The sequence below is a fragment of the Phascolarctos cinereus genome, unplaced genomic scaffold (assembly GCF_003287225.1).
Source record: "Phascolarctos cinereus isolate Bilbo 61053 unplaced genomic scaffold, phaCin_HiC Scaffold_2;HRSCAF=192, whole genome shotgun sequence".
Classification (NCBI taxonomy): Eukaryota; Metazoa; Chordata; class Mammalia; order Diprotodontia; family Phascolarctidae; genus Phascolarctos; species Phascolarctos cinereus.
This window is the reverse complement of record NW_027555625.1, coordinates 131,668,037-131,683,527: the sequence shown is the minus strand read 5'-3', so window position 1 is coordinate 131,683,527 and position 15,491 is coordinate 131,668,037. Positions and strand designations below refer to the sequence as shown.

At 35.0% G+C, this 15,491-nt stretch overlaps 1 protein-coding gene across 5 annotated transcripts in view; it reads right to left on the bottom strand.

Moving 5' to 3' along the window:
* ADAM9 (ADAM metallopeptidase domain 9) overlaps positions 1–15,491 on the bottom strand; it is a 121,507-nt gene that overhangs the window by 68,763 nt on the left and 37,253 nt on the right. For all 5 annotated transcript variants that reach the window (XM_020985225.2, XM_078149594.1, XM_078149593.1 and 2 more), the window contains exons 7-11: positions 14,270–14,335; positions 11,619–11,690; positions 10,327–10,496; positions 6,037–6,118; positions 4,336–4,469 (exon numbers count right to left, since the gene is read on the bottom strand). In XM_020985225.2, the coding sequence (XP_020840884.1) occupies positions 4,336–4,469; positions 6,037–6,118; positions 10,327–10,496; positions 11,619–11,690; positions 14,270–14,335 (524 nt within the window). The remainder of the gene's footprint in view (positions 1–4,335; positions 4,470–6,036; positions 6,119–10,326; positions 10,497–11,618; positions 11,691–14,269; positions 14,336–15,491) is intronic.

The window sequence follows — 15,491 nt, the reverse complement described above, 5'->3', positions numbered from 1 at the left end:
TGTTTATTGATCTGCGCGCGTGCGCGCGCACGCACACACACACACACACACACAAACACACACACACACAACACACACACACACACAGAGCTTGTATCTATTTATATTGTATTAAAATATAAAGCAAGGTCAGGGAGTCTGTAACAGTACACATACACACACACACACACACACACACGTTCACATACACACAAATGCATATAACAAACACGTACATATATACATACAATATAAATTTATGTATATACACACTATATATCTGTGTATAGATATACACAATATATATCTTAATAAAATATAAATATATATTTTAATAAAATATAAATAGATACAGGAGATATAGATATAAGTATAATTCTGGAACAGATATGAGATAACCCACTTCAAGAGTCTGCAGGCAACCTGATCAATGGAGATAATCAATGAAAATTATATCGTTTCCCTGAAGAATACCTTTCAACCTCAACCCTCCTCCACCAAGTCCTATAAGTATTTCCAGAAGAGAGAGCTGCGCAGCTAGAGGCTATTGCTATAACTCTTCTAATCTGAAATGATCACTAGCTATGGTAGCATAAATATTGATTAATACTATAAGCTAGTTCGTAAAATCTTATGGAGGAGGAAGTTAGGGGATGATCTTGTAAAACAAGATGCAATTAAAAAAAAAAAAGCAGCTTGGGGGGAAAAAAAAACCAACCCCTGTCTGTTGACCCAGCTAAACCAGATCATCCTCAAGGCATTTAAAGATAAAACTGAGAGAACAAGAACAGAAACCTGCAGCCTTGAGGCTACGTGTAGCCCTCTAGGTCCTCAAGTGCAACCTTTTGACTGACTCCAAACATCACAGAACTCACTCCTTACAGGGACTGTTTGGATTCAGTTTGGATTCAGTCAAAGGGCCACACTCAAGGACCTAGAAGGGTACATGTGGCCTCGAGGCCACAGTTCCCCTGGACTAAACCATTTTCAAACAAAAACATTTTGCTCTGTTCAAAAAAAAAAATTCTAAAACAAATCTTTTCTCCAGCAATGGAGACATCACATCTGGCTTCTAAGAGCAGTCACCAATACACAGTACAAGAAAGAAGAACTGGCATTAAAGAAAACAAAGATAGGAAAAAAGTTAGACTAAAACAAGTATACACATAGCAGGTCCATGCTGGAGAAGAAACAATTTTGTAGACATTGAGGGATCAATTCTCACAAATAATAAAAGCTCAAAAAACAAAACCAAAAAACCACCACAGACATTAATATGACCAAAAAGGTAATTTTAAAAATATCATAAACTATCAACTCATGTGCCTACTTCATATCTCCACAAAATCTTTAGGAAAATAATCTACATATACATTGAGAACATCCTTAATGAAGGTTTGAGAAAGGAGGAAGGAAGGCAGGCTTCTACAAATGATACACACAACGTATCAAAATCTCCATAGTCATATACAAGGAATACAAGAGTCTACTGTGCTTATTATTTATTTAACTATTAAAAATTTTGATTCAATAGAGCTGAAAGCCAATCCTTCAATGAGATGTTTATCATTCATATGTGAAAAGTACAAGATTCCCTGAAAGACATGACAGAGAAAAATCTCTTCAATAACCTGGCATCAAGAGAAACATGGAGAAGTTGCCAAAAGACTTAAAGTCTGTTTAGCTCATTCAATACACCCTTTAAAGGGTGTGACCCTCCAGCATAACCCATTCAGACGCGCAGATAACACTGTGCTAACTACCTCAAGCCTACAATGCTGTAGAACCTAAATGACATTCGTTAATTACTTAAGTTCAGCCTATAACTAAAAGCCAAGTGGTTGAAAAATGTCTATTGTCCAGATAATGATATATACTGAAGTGACCAGAACTAGTTAATTAGCATATATCTTATCCAGACACTGTAAATGCACAATGAACTGAGTTTAAAATTGAACAGGAGGAGAATGGGCTGGATTGTCTTTGGGAAAATGTGCAATATTTTTAATTACTCCAAATTTCTCATTGAATCAAGGGTCATGGACTATCCCAGCCTCTGATTGATTAAAACTATAGATAACAATTACAAGGTGTATGATGAATATAAGTTTGTGGTTGTTGTTCAGTCATTCAGACATATCTGCCTTTTCGTGACCCCACAGATTATACTGTCCATGGGATTTTCTTAGCAAAGATACTGGAGTGGTTTACCATTTCCTTCTCCCGTGGATTGAGGCAAACAGAGGTTAAATGACTTGCCCAGGGTCACATATATACTAAGTGTATACGGCCAGATTTAAACTCAGGAAGACATCTTCCTGACTGTAGACTCAGTGTTCTATCCACTGAGTTATCTAGCTGCCCCCAAAATATGAATAAGTGTCAACAAATTACCAGAGAAGAACTAAAAAGGAGGAATGTCATATCATTAGAGTGATGTAAATGTAAAAGGAGGTGGGCCAGACAGGTGTAGTGAGAATACAGGAAAACTGAAGGATAGGCCATATATTCCATTAGTATCCACAAAATGTCAAAAAATCAGGAGGAGGTATTTGTTGGATATCTTATGGAGGATTTAAAAGAAAGCCTGCATAAGAGTTGCATATGCAGTACGGATAAGTGGAGACTTGCACTACTAAAGTAAATACAGATATCAATAAGTTCACATATCCATACCAAAGTATGGCAGAATAGTCATGTTTTCACTTCTAATCCCACCCCTTTGATGGAAATGCCACCTCCATCATCTCTTATGTATAATCCTCTCCCCTAAGCTTTCACAATTAGTACTAACCATGTTCACAGAAATTACAGTAAAGCCCAGATATTTATGTCAATTAGTCAATAAACATTTAAGTGCCAGGTACTCTGCTAAGCACTGAGATACAAAGTAAAGTAAAAGACAGTCCCTGCCCTTGAGAAGCTCACAATCTAATGGTAAAGACAACACACAAATAACTGCAAACAAAAGTTATATACAGGATAAACTGAAGATGATCAACAGAAGCAATCTAATAGAATTAAGAATTCTTTTTATCAGGAAAAGCTTCCTGTAAAAGGTGGTATTTAAATTGAGACTTGAAGGAAAACTGGAAATACAGGAGGCAGAGATTAGGAGGGAGAGCATTCCAGGCATGAGGAATAGGCAGTGAAAATATGTAGAAAGGAGAAATGGGAGCTATCTTGTTAGAAGAACAACAAAGAGGCTGGTGTCATCAGATGTCAGAGTACACGGCACTACAGTCCTAAGGTGTAAGAAGACTTGAAAGGTAGGTGGGGAGGGGCAAGTGATGAGCATTTTATATTGGATCCTGGAGATAACAGGGAGTTTATTTAGTAGGTAAGTGATATGGTCAATCACTTCCTTAGTACAAAAAGGTTAATAATTTTAATATTCTAACCTATCTTATTTTTACAGATGAGGAAACTGAGGCACAAAGGCTGCATGACTTGGGCAAGGTCTCTATACGTTATTTGACGGCAAAATCAAGGCTAAATCCAGGTTTCCAAATACCTATCCCCGTGCTCTACCAACGTCTTCAAGTCAACACACAATTATGAAACAAATACAGTTGAATGCTTCTGTTGTCATTGTTTTAATTTTTGTTTGGTTATCTCCAAACCCCCAAAAAGGGGGGGAGGGAGGAAAGGGAAGTAGTTTGTTTCTCTAATCTCTGTCAGTAGTTTTCACAACAACAAAGAATAGTTTTCAAAATGTGTTTATAGAGTCATATAGTCTGGGAGTATCTGCCAAGTGGTCTACAGGTGTCAGTCTCTGGCAAAAATAGAAAGATACAGTAAAGCACTGGATTTGGACTTAGAAGACTGAGAAGTTCAAATTCTGGTTGTGATATATACTAACTGTATAACTACATGAAGCCATATAAATATATCTGAGCCTCATTTTACAAATTTGGAAAAAAGCAATCATAGGATTTAGAGCTGGAAGTGCCCTTAGAGATTATCATGCGAACCTTTTTTTTTTTTAACAGGTGTGGAAACTGAGACCCAAAGAGTGAATTAAAGTTATTAAAGCAGAAAGGTGAAGAGTTGAGACTCAACTAGTCCCCTGACTTCAAAGTCCATTGTTTTCCATATTGCAATCTTTGTATTACCTACAACACAACTGTTATGAGAAAAGGTCTTTTTTAAAGTTTTACAAGCATTAAAGCATTACATAAATGTGAGTTACCATTCAAGTTTTTAATATGTTTATTTTTTTTTCATAAATTAATAACTTCTTTATGATATTTAACTTCTAAAATAACATGATGGAAACTCATTCATTCAAGTTTGAGGGTCATTTCTCTATTTTACTATTTATCCCAAGGCCAAGAAAGAAAACATGTGACTCACGATGCTCCTGAATTCATGATGCAGCTCTTTGCTCCACAACTGCAGTTTCTCCCATCATCATGGTTCATTCCCAAGTTATGTCCCAACTCATGAGCAACAATGGATGCAAAGGTCTCCACGCTGATTTGTCCAAACTATACAAAAGGAGGAAGGTGATCAGGGAGTGCTATTTCTCAAAATTATTTGTTCAACAAAAATAATTTCATTCAGTTTTAATAAGGTATTCTACTAAGGGCAGAATATAAACCAACATTTACATGAATGCCTTTTGGATTTGTATGTTCAAGATCACAGCAATATATGGATTTAAACACAAAGATTTTTAAATAGCAATTGATGGGAGACATTTTAAATAACTTCTGAGAAACAAAGTGATAGTCTCAGTTTTCACAGGCTGATGACATTGTAACTTCACCTATTTTTTTAAAAGGAATAGTTTAAAAGAATACCCAAGTATTAGCATATTTCAACCACAATCTTTATTGGAAGGCAAAAGAGCTAAGATTACAACCAAGAATCACCTGCCCAGTAACACTGAGTATAATCCTTCCAGGGGGAAATGCACATTTAGTGAAATAAAAGACTTTCAAGTATTCCTAATTAAAAAATCAGAGATGAACAAAAAAAATTTGATCTCAAGAGAAGCATTAAAAGGTAAACAGGAAAGAGAAAACATAAGAGACTCAATAGGGTTAAATTGTTTATATTCCTACATAGGAACCTGATGCTTGTAACTCTTAAGAACTTTATCACTATTAGAGTAATTAGAAGGAGTATACATAGACAGTGGGTGCAAGGTAAGTTGACTATAATGGGATGATATCCAAAAAAAAAAGAAAAATTAAAGGGTGAAAAGGATGACTGCACTGGGAAAAGAAGGAAAGAAGAGATAGAATGGAGTAAATTATCACACAAAAAACCATTCTGGAGAGCAATTTATAGCCAAGGGGCTATAAAACTGTGCCTACCCTTTGATCCTCCAACACCAGTACTAGGTATACATTCCAAAGGATCAAAAAAGGGGGAAAGGACTCATCTGTACAAAAATATTTATAACAGCGCTTTTTGTGGTGGGGTAAGAATCTGAAACTGAGGAGATGCCCATCAATTGCGGAATGGCTGAACAAGCTATGGTATATGATTGTAATGGAGTATTACTGTGCTATAAGAAATGATGAGCAGGATGATTTCAGAAAAACCTGGAAAGACTCATATGAATTAATGCAGAGTGAAGTGAGCAGAACCAGAACACTGTACACAGTAACAGCAACATTATACAGTGAACAACTGTGAATAACTTAGCTATTTTCAGCAATACAATGACTTAAGACAATCCCAAAGGACTCATGAAGAAAAATGCTATCCACTTCCGGAGAAAGAAGTGATGATGTTTGAATATTTTATACTTATTTGGGGGGGGGGGGGTTCAAGCTTTCTTCCACAAAATGACTAACGTGGAAATATGTTTTACATGACTGCACACGTACAACCTATATCAGATTGCAAACTGCTTACCATTTCATGGAAGGGGGAGGGCAAAGAGGGAGGTATAATATTTGGAAATCAAAACTTTTTTAAAAAGCGTTAAAATTATTTTTACATTTAATTTGGGGAAAAAACTAAAATGTCATTTAATAAATAGACAGCTACACAAGTAGATAACTGAATAAATAAATCAACAGTAAATAAAAGCAAACATACCACATTAATGCCTCCTGCATGGCTTCTTGAACACACTGTTCCCACAAATGCCATTCCTGCAGTCCCTCCAAAGCCCTTCTTCCTGAATTGCCAGAGAAAGAAAAAATGGAACTTGACTAATAAAGTAAAACTTCCTGCTGGTTAGGATGTCATCAGATTTGTCACAAGGAAACAGTAGTAGGAAAAGCTGTGTCAAATATACAGTCAGAATCGAACAGAGCAACATTGCAATGATGTAATTGAACATTGCTCATCCATTGTAATAAATGCTTCCCAAATAACTGGATTTGTTCAGTAACTATAACATACTCTTTAAAATAACTAAACTTGTTTAAATTAAAACACTTAAACGGAAATCCTTCTAAACAGTATTGTATAATTATTATAGCTTACATTTCCATAGTCTTTTAGGGTTTACAAAGTGCCTTTTTCTCAGGAACCCTGATGAGAGGCTTTGTATATTTTATCCCCCTTTTGTAGCGGCTAAGTGCAACAGCAGATAGAGCACTAGGCCTGGTGTCAGGAAGATCTGAATTCAAATCCAGCCTCAGAGACTTAGTAGCTGTGTCATCCTGGGCAAGTCACTTACCCCTGTGCACCTCAGTTTCCTCAACTATAAAATGAGGATAATAATAGCATCTACCTCCCAGGGTTATAGTGAGGATCAAATGAAATAATATTTGTAAAGCAGATAGCACAGAGCCTGGTACATAACAGGTGCTTAATAAATGTATGTTTCTTTCTTTCCTTCCTTTTATACATTTTTAAATAGTTAGGGACAGTCAGCTGATTACACATTAATGAAGTATGAAAGGTGGTACATGAACTCAGGTCTTCTCACTTACTACCCCACACCACCTCTTATATTTCCTGTCTTTTTAAAAATGATATTGTACTTCATCTCTTCACTGGTACAGATAAATATCCTTCCACAGCTTAGTACCCAGAGAGCTCTCACGAGCTGTTAGTGTCAAATAAATTTCCCTTTTATCCCAAATCCTGTTCTTCATTATTATTGTGACAACTATTCCTTTTATCCCTCCATTCACTCCCTTGTACTGGCTATGCTCTTGTCTCTTCCCAATCTCAATACCTTTCCAAAGAAACTCAATTCTTCAGTATCCTCTACTTTCATGCCCTTTGTCTCCCTTGTCCTATGACTAATCATGCCTTTCCAAAATGCAACCCAGTGTTACTCTTACCATCAGTAGGTACATAGCAACCTACAGAGCTTTTCTATCAATGGCTTAGACAAACAGTACAACAGAAAATGAGTTAGGTCCAAGGAGAAGGTGGGTTACAAAGTGTTTGAGGAAAGGTACAGTTCTTTCAATGACCTCATGCTTCTTTCTGGGGAAAAAGAAGTTGTTGCCATCCCTAACCCCGTACTGCCCTTGTTCTTATTCAAGAGCTATTGATCAGAGCTAAAAGAATCAGAAAACCACTATAAATTTGTTATATCTAAGCTTGATAAGGCTCTCACTACATTAACACAAATATTCTAATCTTCCTTAGTCGATTCTCTATTCCACTCTCCTCAGCAACTGTTCTAAATCTCACGAACCCTCAAGCTTCCCAAAGGATGCTCTCAACTGACCCTCACTGCTGAGACATTCCTTCAAAAAAAATTGAGTTTGTTTGCCAATGTTATTTGCCACTATCATGAAGGAAGTGTACCACAAAGTCCAAGTTGATCCTGCACAGATGACAAAGTCTTCAAGATATTCCTATGTGTAATATTTACACATAGGAATAATATAATAAATGTAATAATAACATAATAAAATCATTGTAATGAGTTCATTCAGTCCCAGTATACTTTAAAACTTCTTAAATGTGATTAAAAGTGATCACAGTCACTTAAGAGAGTTTCATCTTTATACCCAGGAAGGAAAAATTCAGCTCATGAAAAATGTCTATTAATTTGATTATACTTTGTAGTTGGAAAGGCAACCTACAGAGCTTTTCTATCAATGGCTTAGACAAACAGTACAACAGAAAACGAGTTAGGTCCAAGGAGAAGGTGGGTTACAAAGTGTTTGAGGAAAGGTACAGTTCTTTCAATGACCTCATGCTTCTTTCTGGGGAAAAAGAAGAAAAAGAAAAAAATAGGGTCTATCCTTTTTAATACCAGTAATCATCTAGTAAAGTTGTCTGGCTTTGAGATACAGAATACTAGTCTCTGAAAAACTGTAGTTGAGGCTCACCCAAAGGACTACAGAAAGAGGCACAGTGGATGTGAGCAGGTTGCAAAATACTGTCAATGAGGAATTTCTTAGGAAAAGTGTTAAAAAGTAAATCATTGGAGAAATAGATAACTAGAAAAAAAAATGGGTCAGTCATATAGCAGGAATGAAAAACAACCAAGGAACAGTCAATGTGGACTATTAGCATCCACAAAATGGGAAGACAATGCAAGGAAGGTTCTCAATATGTTGAATGGACTTTGTAGCAAAACTAAGGGAGGCAATGAACAAGTCCCAATGAATGAGCAGGCACAAGAAGTCTGTGATTTTACCAGAGGCAATTCCTACTAATGAGATCACAGATTAATGGTAATATTGGATTATTTGACATTTGCTCTAATTAGTCAATGGTATAACTGCATTCAGGAAGCTGATTTAAAAATGACTCCAAAATTCATAACTAGTCATCTCCTGACAGAGATACAATCAATTTCATTAAAAAATAAAAATAATATTGCTCACTTCTCACAACGTCCGGTGCTTTCCAACTCTTTCTGAAGAAAACATCTATATGTCCATACATGTGTATGACCCTTCTGCCTATATACACAAGCCTTTGCCTCTTCCATTTCGTACTACTAGATCTTATTTTCTATTAAATTTTTCTCCATTCCAGCCTCATCTTCACACTGATGTCACCAGATTCAAGGTATATGCTGATGCTTTGGAGAATCTTTTTAAGTTTTTTATAAAAGTTTTCTATCTCTTCAGCCACTACAATACAAGTTGGCACAAAAACAGCAATTATTTTACTGGTCTTTTTGCTTGTGCTCATTATATAGACTACAAAGTAAGACGGTCAAGTGGCCCATATGTAATAATGTCTCTTTTTTCCTTTGGGTGAACAAAGAAACCAATTCTCCCAATTTCTTTACTTACCTCTTCAAAGATAGCCTGGTACTCTCCCTAACATTTAGTTATAATTCCCTTATGTGTTCCAGTTTTATCTATACCAAAAATGTCAACATTAATTTGGTTCAATTACTCTAATAGCACTGTATAGTCACTCACTGGTCATGGGACAAAGATCTCCACATTTAAAACCCAACAGTAAATGTTTATAGATAATCTAATAACTAGGTACTTCAATAATTCCCTTTTCCCCTTTTCTACCATTCTGCCATGGTCACCGTAGAAGTGGAAGAGGACTTCCCTGGACCAATGGAAATTTTATATTCTTTGTTTCATGGACTGCCAAGCCAAAAAATTCATCATCTAGTGACCAATCCATTAGGACCAAACCCCTACATACTTTACTAGGCTTGTTCTTGAGGATAAAAAAAAAAAAAAGACCAGAGCTTGCTGCTGGTATTACAGTAAACGCCTTGATAAAATCTGCCAGAGCTTGTGGTCCAGTGGTATAATTTTCAAGAACTCAGGTTCACCTCCACATCACAATAAGCTATCAGAATGGGATGATATCAAAATGGGAAGACTAAAATGTATGACTTAACGAACATACTATACACAACTATGAAAATATTGCTTGTCAAAGTAATAAATTCAAGGTGGCTATACGTTAATTGCCAAGATGTACTGCCCAAAATATTTTAAAACTACTTTTGGAATTGCCATCAGAAACAATTTATGAACCACAGATAAAAACTAACATCGAAGTAAAAACTTATTTTTGCCCTCAAACAGTATAACCTGCTAACTTATTCACTCTGCTGACCAGAAACATTTCTCCAAATAACTTTTGGTTATTTACAAAAATCAAATCCACTCTCACAAGACGAAGATTTTAAAGAATGTAATGTTGACTCTGATGGCCAAAAATGAGTTGCAAATATAAACTGAACAATGGAAATATCTTCTAAAAAAATGCACAGATTTCCACAGTAATTAATTTGAAGGGAACAACACTCACTTGGCTACCAAAGTTCTGCTCAAAGTAAGTCAGTACCTCGTAGTCACATTTTGAATTTTCAATTTTGCTTAAGGCTTAGAAGCCTTGAGAGAAAACAGTAGTAATAAATGTGATTATCAAATAATAATTACTTTTTAATAAGACTATTTGAAATAATAAAAAAAAATCACCTACAAAACTAATTGCGCACTGTCGTGTCTCCGACGCGGAATCAGTGACTTCTCTCGCCATTGTACAAAGTTCCCCAACACATCACCAGCACTTCCAGCCGTACTGATTTGGTTTGAGTTTGTCCAAATCTCTAGCCCAACTAGTACGACGTGAATATTTAACATGATGTACATCTGGAAAAAGAAAAATACACCATCCAAAAATGCATTTAAGAACACAGTCCAAAAAAAGAGTGTGGGACAGATGTCATCCATATAAGTAAAACAATTACAACTAAGTCCCAGGGAAATTGTTTCCTTTGTTAATAAAATGACGTTAGTTTTTTTCTGAATACATACCTTGGTATTACCTTAGAGACAAAGCTACTTTACAACTTTATACCAAATTACAAGAAGACAGTGGGTATAGTTGACAAAGTGACAAAAGTGGAGTCAGGTGGACCTAGGTTCAAATCCTATCTCTAAGACTTAGTAACTGTGTGACCCTAGGCAAATCACTGCCCTCTCTTAGCTTCAGTTTCCTCATCTACAAAATGAGGACAATGATGACACCTATCTCCTAGGGTTGTGTGAAGTTCAAATAAGAGAATATATGTAAGAGCACTATGCAATATTTAGTGTGAATATTGTTATACCAAAGTTTTAACTGTAGAAGGGAATTCTTATTTTAAAAGTTTCCCTTAATAAGAATATGGAGATACTGTCAATAAAAGTCAAATATTCCTAGACAAGTACTTTGAGGGCAAACAAGTTGATACAGACTTCTCTCCATCTAAAATCATTAACCGTATCCACAAAAATACAATATTAGTTGAAGCAACATCACTAAAGGAATTGAGTTCCATGCAAACTACATAACAAGTATTTTAATGGGGCTATCAATCAAATAATATTATAATATTATTTATATGTAACAATATTATTATAATATAATATTATATATTAAACATATAATATTATTTGACTGATATTATTAATACTATAATATTATAGTAAGGTTTCACATATTATGAAATGACATCATCAGATCAGCCTTAGAACATGTGTTCCATGAAATTAGGAGCTTTATAGTTTTAAAAGTATTTTTGATACACCCACTACACCTTTACCTCTGTTTCAAACATAACAAGTATCACAAAGCAGGGCAGTCTGCAAATCTAAGAAATAAAGCTCTGTACGACTCAAACACCACCAAGTCCCTGGGTGATTCAGAGCTCAAACTGAGAAATTTACAATCCGTTCTGAAGGTCTAATATAAACAATGAATATTTTATCATGCCATTAACCACAACTCACACTATCCAAGTAGTTTGCTAAATGAACCATCTCTTCCCTCACAGCAGTCTGATTACTCCCCATCATGTCATACTGAAAAACAAAACAAAAAAGGAAAAGAAAGAAAATGACTTCAGGATAAGCAAAATGACAAAAGTGTAGTCTGAGAAGGGATTTAAAAAAACAACAACAAATTAGTATGATTAGTTTACAAATCTTATATCTATGTCTAAAATTAAGGACAATCTGTAGAAGACACCAAGACAGATAAAGGAAATTAAACATAAAATGATGTCTGTTTTTCATAAACATGAAATAACTTCCTCCAAATTAGCAAGGAATTAAAAGTCAGTATAAGTTAATTGTAATATTTAGACCAAATTTATACTCATTTAAAAATAAAACAGGTTTAAGAATATTATAGTACAGAAGGTTTATACTTTGAAATTTCAAAAGATGTACTTCATCCCTGATGTTAAGTATTCCCTCCACCAAGGCAGGTCACAAACCTTTCACAAACCATCAGTAGACTGCCTTCATGAGCTGCCTTGGCACAAAACTAAATAAAGTTGCCTGGTAGTTAACCTTCTGGAGATGACAGGGAAGGTTTAAAAGTATAAAAAACATCTAACGACCCTATATTATTATCATGTCAGTAAAAAAAAGTAGTTCTCAAAGGCTGTATCATAAAATTTTGCGTGTTATTGCAGATGAAAGAAAATGTATAAGCACACAGGTATAATGACTACAGTATTCACAAAATAAACAAAACATCTCTTACACATAAACATTAACCTCAAAACACCTCAGACAGTGAACTTTCAAAGAACTTAACAAATACAACTGCTTTTACTAAAAGGGAAACTCTACACTTGCAAGCCTCCTGACTCCCCTACTGTGGCTGACTTACATGTTCAGTGGGCCATGATCCCTCACATCAAAAAATAATATTGTACTATAAACAAAAATGGATGAGACTGATTGGTCTAAGAAAACTGATGGAATATTTTTCTTTGATAAGTCAAAGAAGGGAAGTTTAAAAGCACCATCTTCAATCATTTCATGTGCTAGATTTTATTTGTGACTAGAGTTCAACCAAAACAACTGGTTTTAAACTGAAATATATGGTTAGTCCATTTGTCATATAAACTAAAACAATTAGTGTGACTAATTTCCTTCACCAAAAAAAAAAAGAGGTTGTTTTGATACTATGTGAACACAAAGAGATTGGACCTGTGATTTTCAATGGCAGAGAGAATACAGGGGCAAGGAAACTCTTGACAAACGCAGGTAAACAACTTCTCTGTGATTTACATATGATCTAAGTAAGAAAATGTTAATCATTTAACCACAGGGTAAATACTCAAGATAATTTATGGCTGCTTTTAATAGTCTTTTAAAAAGATGAGACAAACTGAACAAATTGAAGTTGTTTTTAAATCAAATTTGTCATAGGAAGGGTTGAATGAAATTTAGGTATTTACTTTCAAATGTTTTTGTTTCGATGTAACATTTCTTCTAGGGACACAGCATATACAGTTACAAGAACCTTTGAAATACTGCAATATCTGCTTCTGTGATTTTTCAAATACACTCTATAGATGCTATTTACTCATTATTAGAGACACAACTCATATTGATTTATCTTCCCTATGCTTTGTGCCTTTTACCACTTAAAGGTAATGAACCTGTAATGAACAGATCAGAATCTCAGTCTCTGAATGTCACCAAGTTGTACTCTGAACCTATCCCACTAAATACATATATTTATACACACATACTCACTTTCAGACAGATTCATGACATTGTCAATATTTAGCTTTTTCCCCCCACAAATACAGAACTGAGTGGTATGATTATGTATCTATACACACAAATGAGTATATTTACAATGGTCACCATCCCTACATATAAAACCTACTTAGAAGGGACATCTAATCATGTTAACTTCTCTGCATTTTTAAGAACAGTGTAGATAGCATTTTATGAAGGAACCAAGAGCAGAGGCAATTCTTTTTTTTTTTTTAGGCAATTGGGGTTAAGTGATTTGCCCAGGGTCACACAGCTAGTAAGTGTCAAGTGTTTGGTCTGAGGCCGCATTTGAACTCAGGTCCTCCTGACTTCAGGGCCGGTGCTCTATCCATTGCGCCACCTAGCTGCCCCCAATTCTTTTAAATGGTTACATTGTAATGGTTATCTAAAACTGATGAAGCTGAGAGTGTATCTTCTCATGAACAAACAAATTCCCTCCTTATCATCTTGGTTCACTGTGTCATTTCATCAATGAATTTAGGAATGAAAGAAGACTTTATCTTTCTGTTATTCTTTTGTTAATCCCAGTCCAACTGCCAGGTACAGTAAAATGGGCAGGCCTCCAGCTTGTGAAGATATATGACTACCTGAAATTCCTGGGAGAAGAGCCTGATCAAACAATAAAGCAGCACTTGATGCGCTTGATTCATATTCACTAAGGGATCTAATTAAGAAGGGTCTCAATGCCTGCTTTTATAGTCAGAAAAGGTTCAGTCAAGGTAAGCTATGAGAATGGGATGGAAGAATTCCTAGGAAAGATATTTCGAAATAGAAAAATCTTGGATTTTCTCAACACTAATATGCTTACAATCTTTGCCTATCTTTTCAAATAAAATAAGAAAAATATTCAATAATCTTACCTTTTCTTTGTCTACAACTATGAACAGCTCCACATATCTGGTGTGGGGAAGGACGGCTCTTTTTCTCTGCCAAGAGAACAATCATAAATGCAAATAAATTCGAAGGGTCACATACACAAAAGAACACGCCCTAATCCTCCTTAATATAAGAATACAACGGCTGAAGTAGATTTCACAAAACCCTGGAAAGACTTACATGAACTAATGCAACGTGAAACGAGCAGAACTAGAAAAGCATTGTACATAGTAACAAGCAAAGCTGCGTGATGATCAACTATGAATGACTTACTTCCTTTCAGCAATACAATGATTCAAGACAATTCCAAAAGACTCGTGATGGAAAACGCTATCCATATCCACAGAAAGAAATAATGGATTCTGAATGCAGATCAAAGCTCATTTTTTTTATTCTCATTTTTTGTGTGTGTATTTTTTCCTTCTGGTCTGTTTCTTCTTTCACACTATGACCAATACTGAAATCTGTTTTACATGATTGTACATATTTAGCCCATATCAAATTGCTTACCATTTTGGGAAGGAAAAAAATTTGGAACTCCAAATTTTGTAAAAATAAATGTTAAAAACTGTCTTTACATATAATTGGAAAAAATAAAATACTATTCAAAAAAAAATACAACAGCTGAGAGGAGTATAGAGTTCTAGTAGATAAGGGGGGAAACTTTAAAAAATTTAATTATGCTTCTGAATATCTAAGACAGAACTGTTGGTTCTAGGCTGAAGTAATATATTACACAAGTTTTCACATGTAGACTTTAGGTTTTCTGAAGTCATAGAATTTAAACAGAAAATACTAATTTAGGAGAATTTTTTGTTCTCTTTTTTCACCAAAGGGAAAATATACTTCTACACTGCAGGGAAAAGTTTGTTACTTAACCACAGCAGTTATGGGAGATAATAGCTACCACTCCCTCTTGAAGTGTAGAGTTTCCCTTTTAGTAAAAGCAGCTGTATTTGTTAAGTTCTTTGAAAGTTCACTGTCTGAGGTGTTTTGAGGTTAATGTTTATGTGTAAGACATGTTTTGTTTATTTTGTGAATACAGTACTCATTATACCTGTATGCTTAAACATTTTCTTTCATCTGCAATAACATGCAAAATTTTATGATACAGCCTTTGAGAACTACTTTTTTTTATTGACATGATAATAATTTAGGGTCTTCTGATGGGGTGCTCTTTGATTTCTATCTATCCCAGCTTTTAGA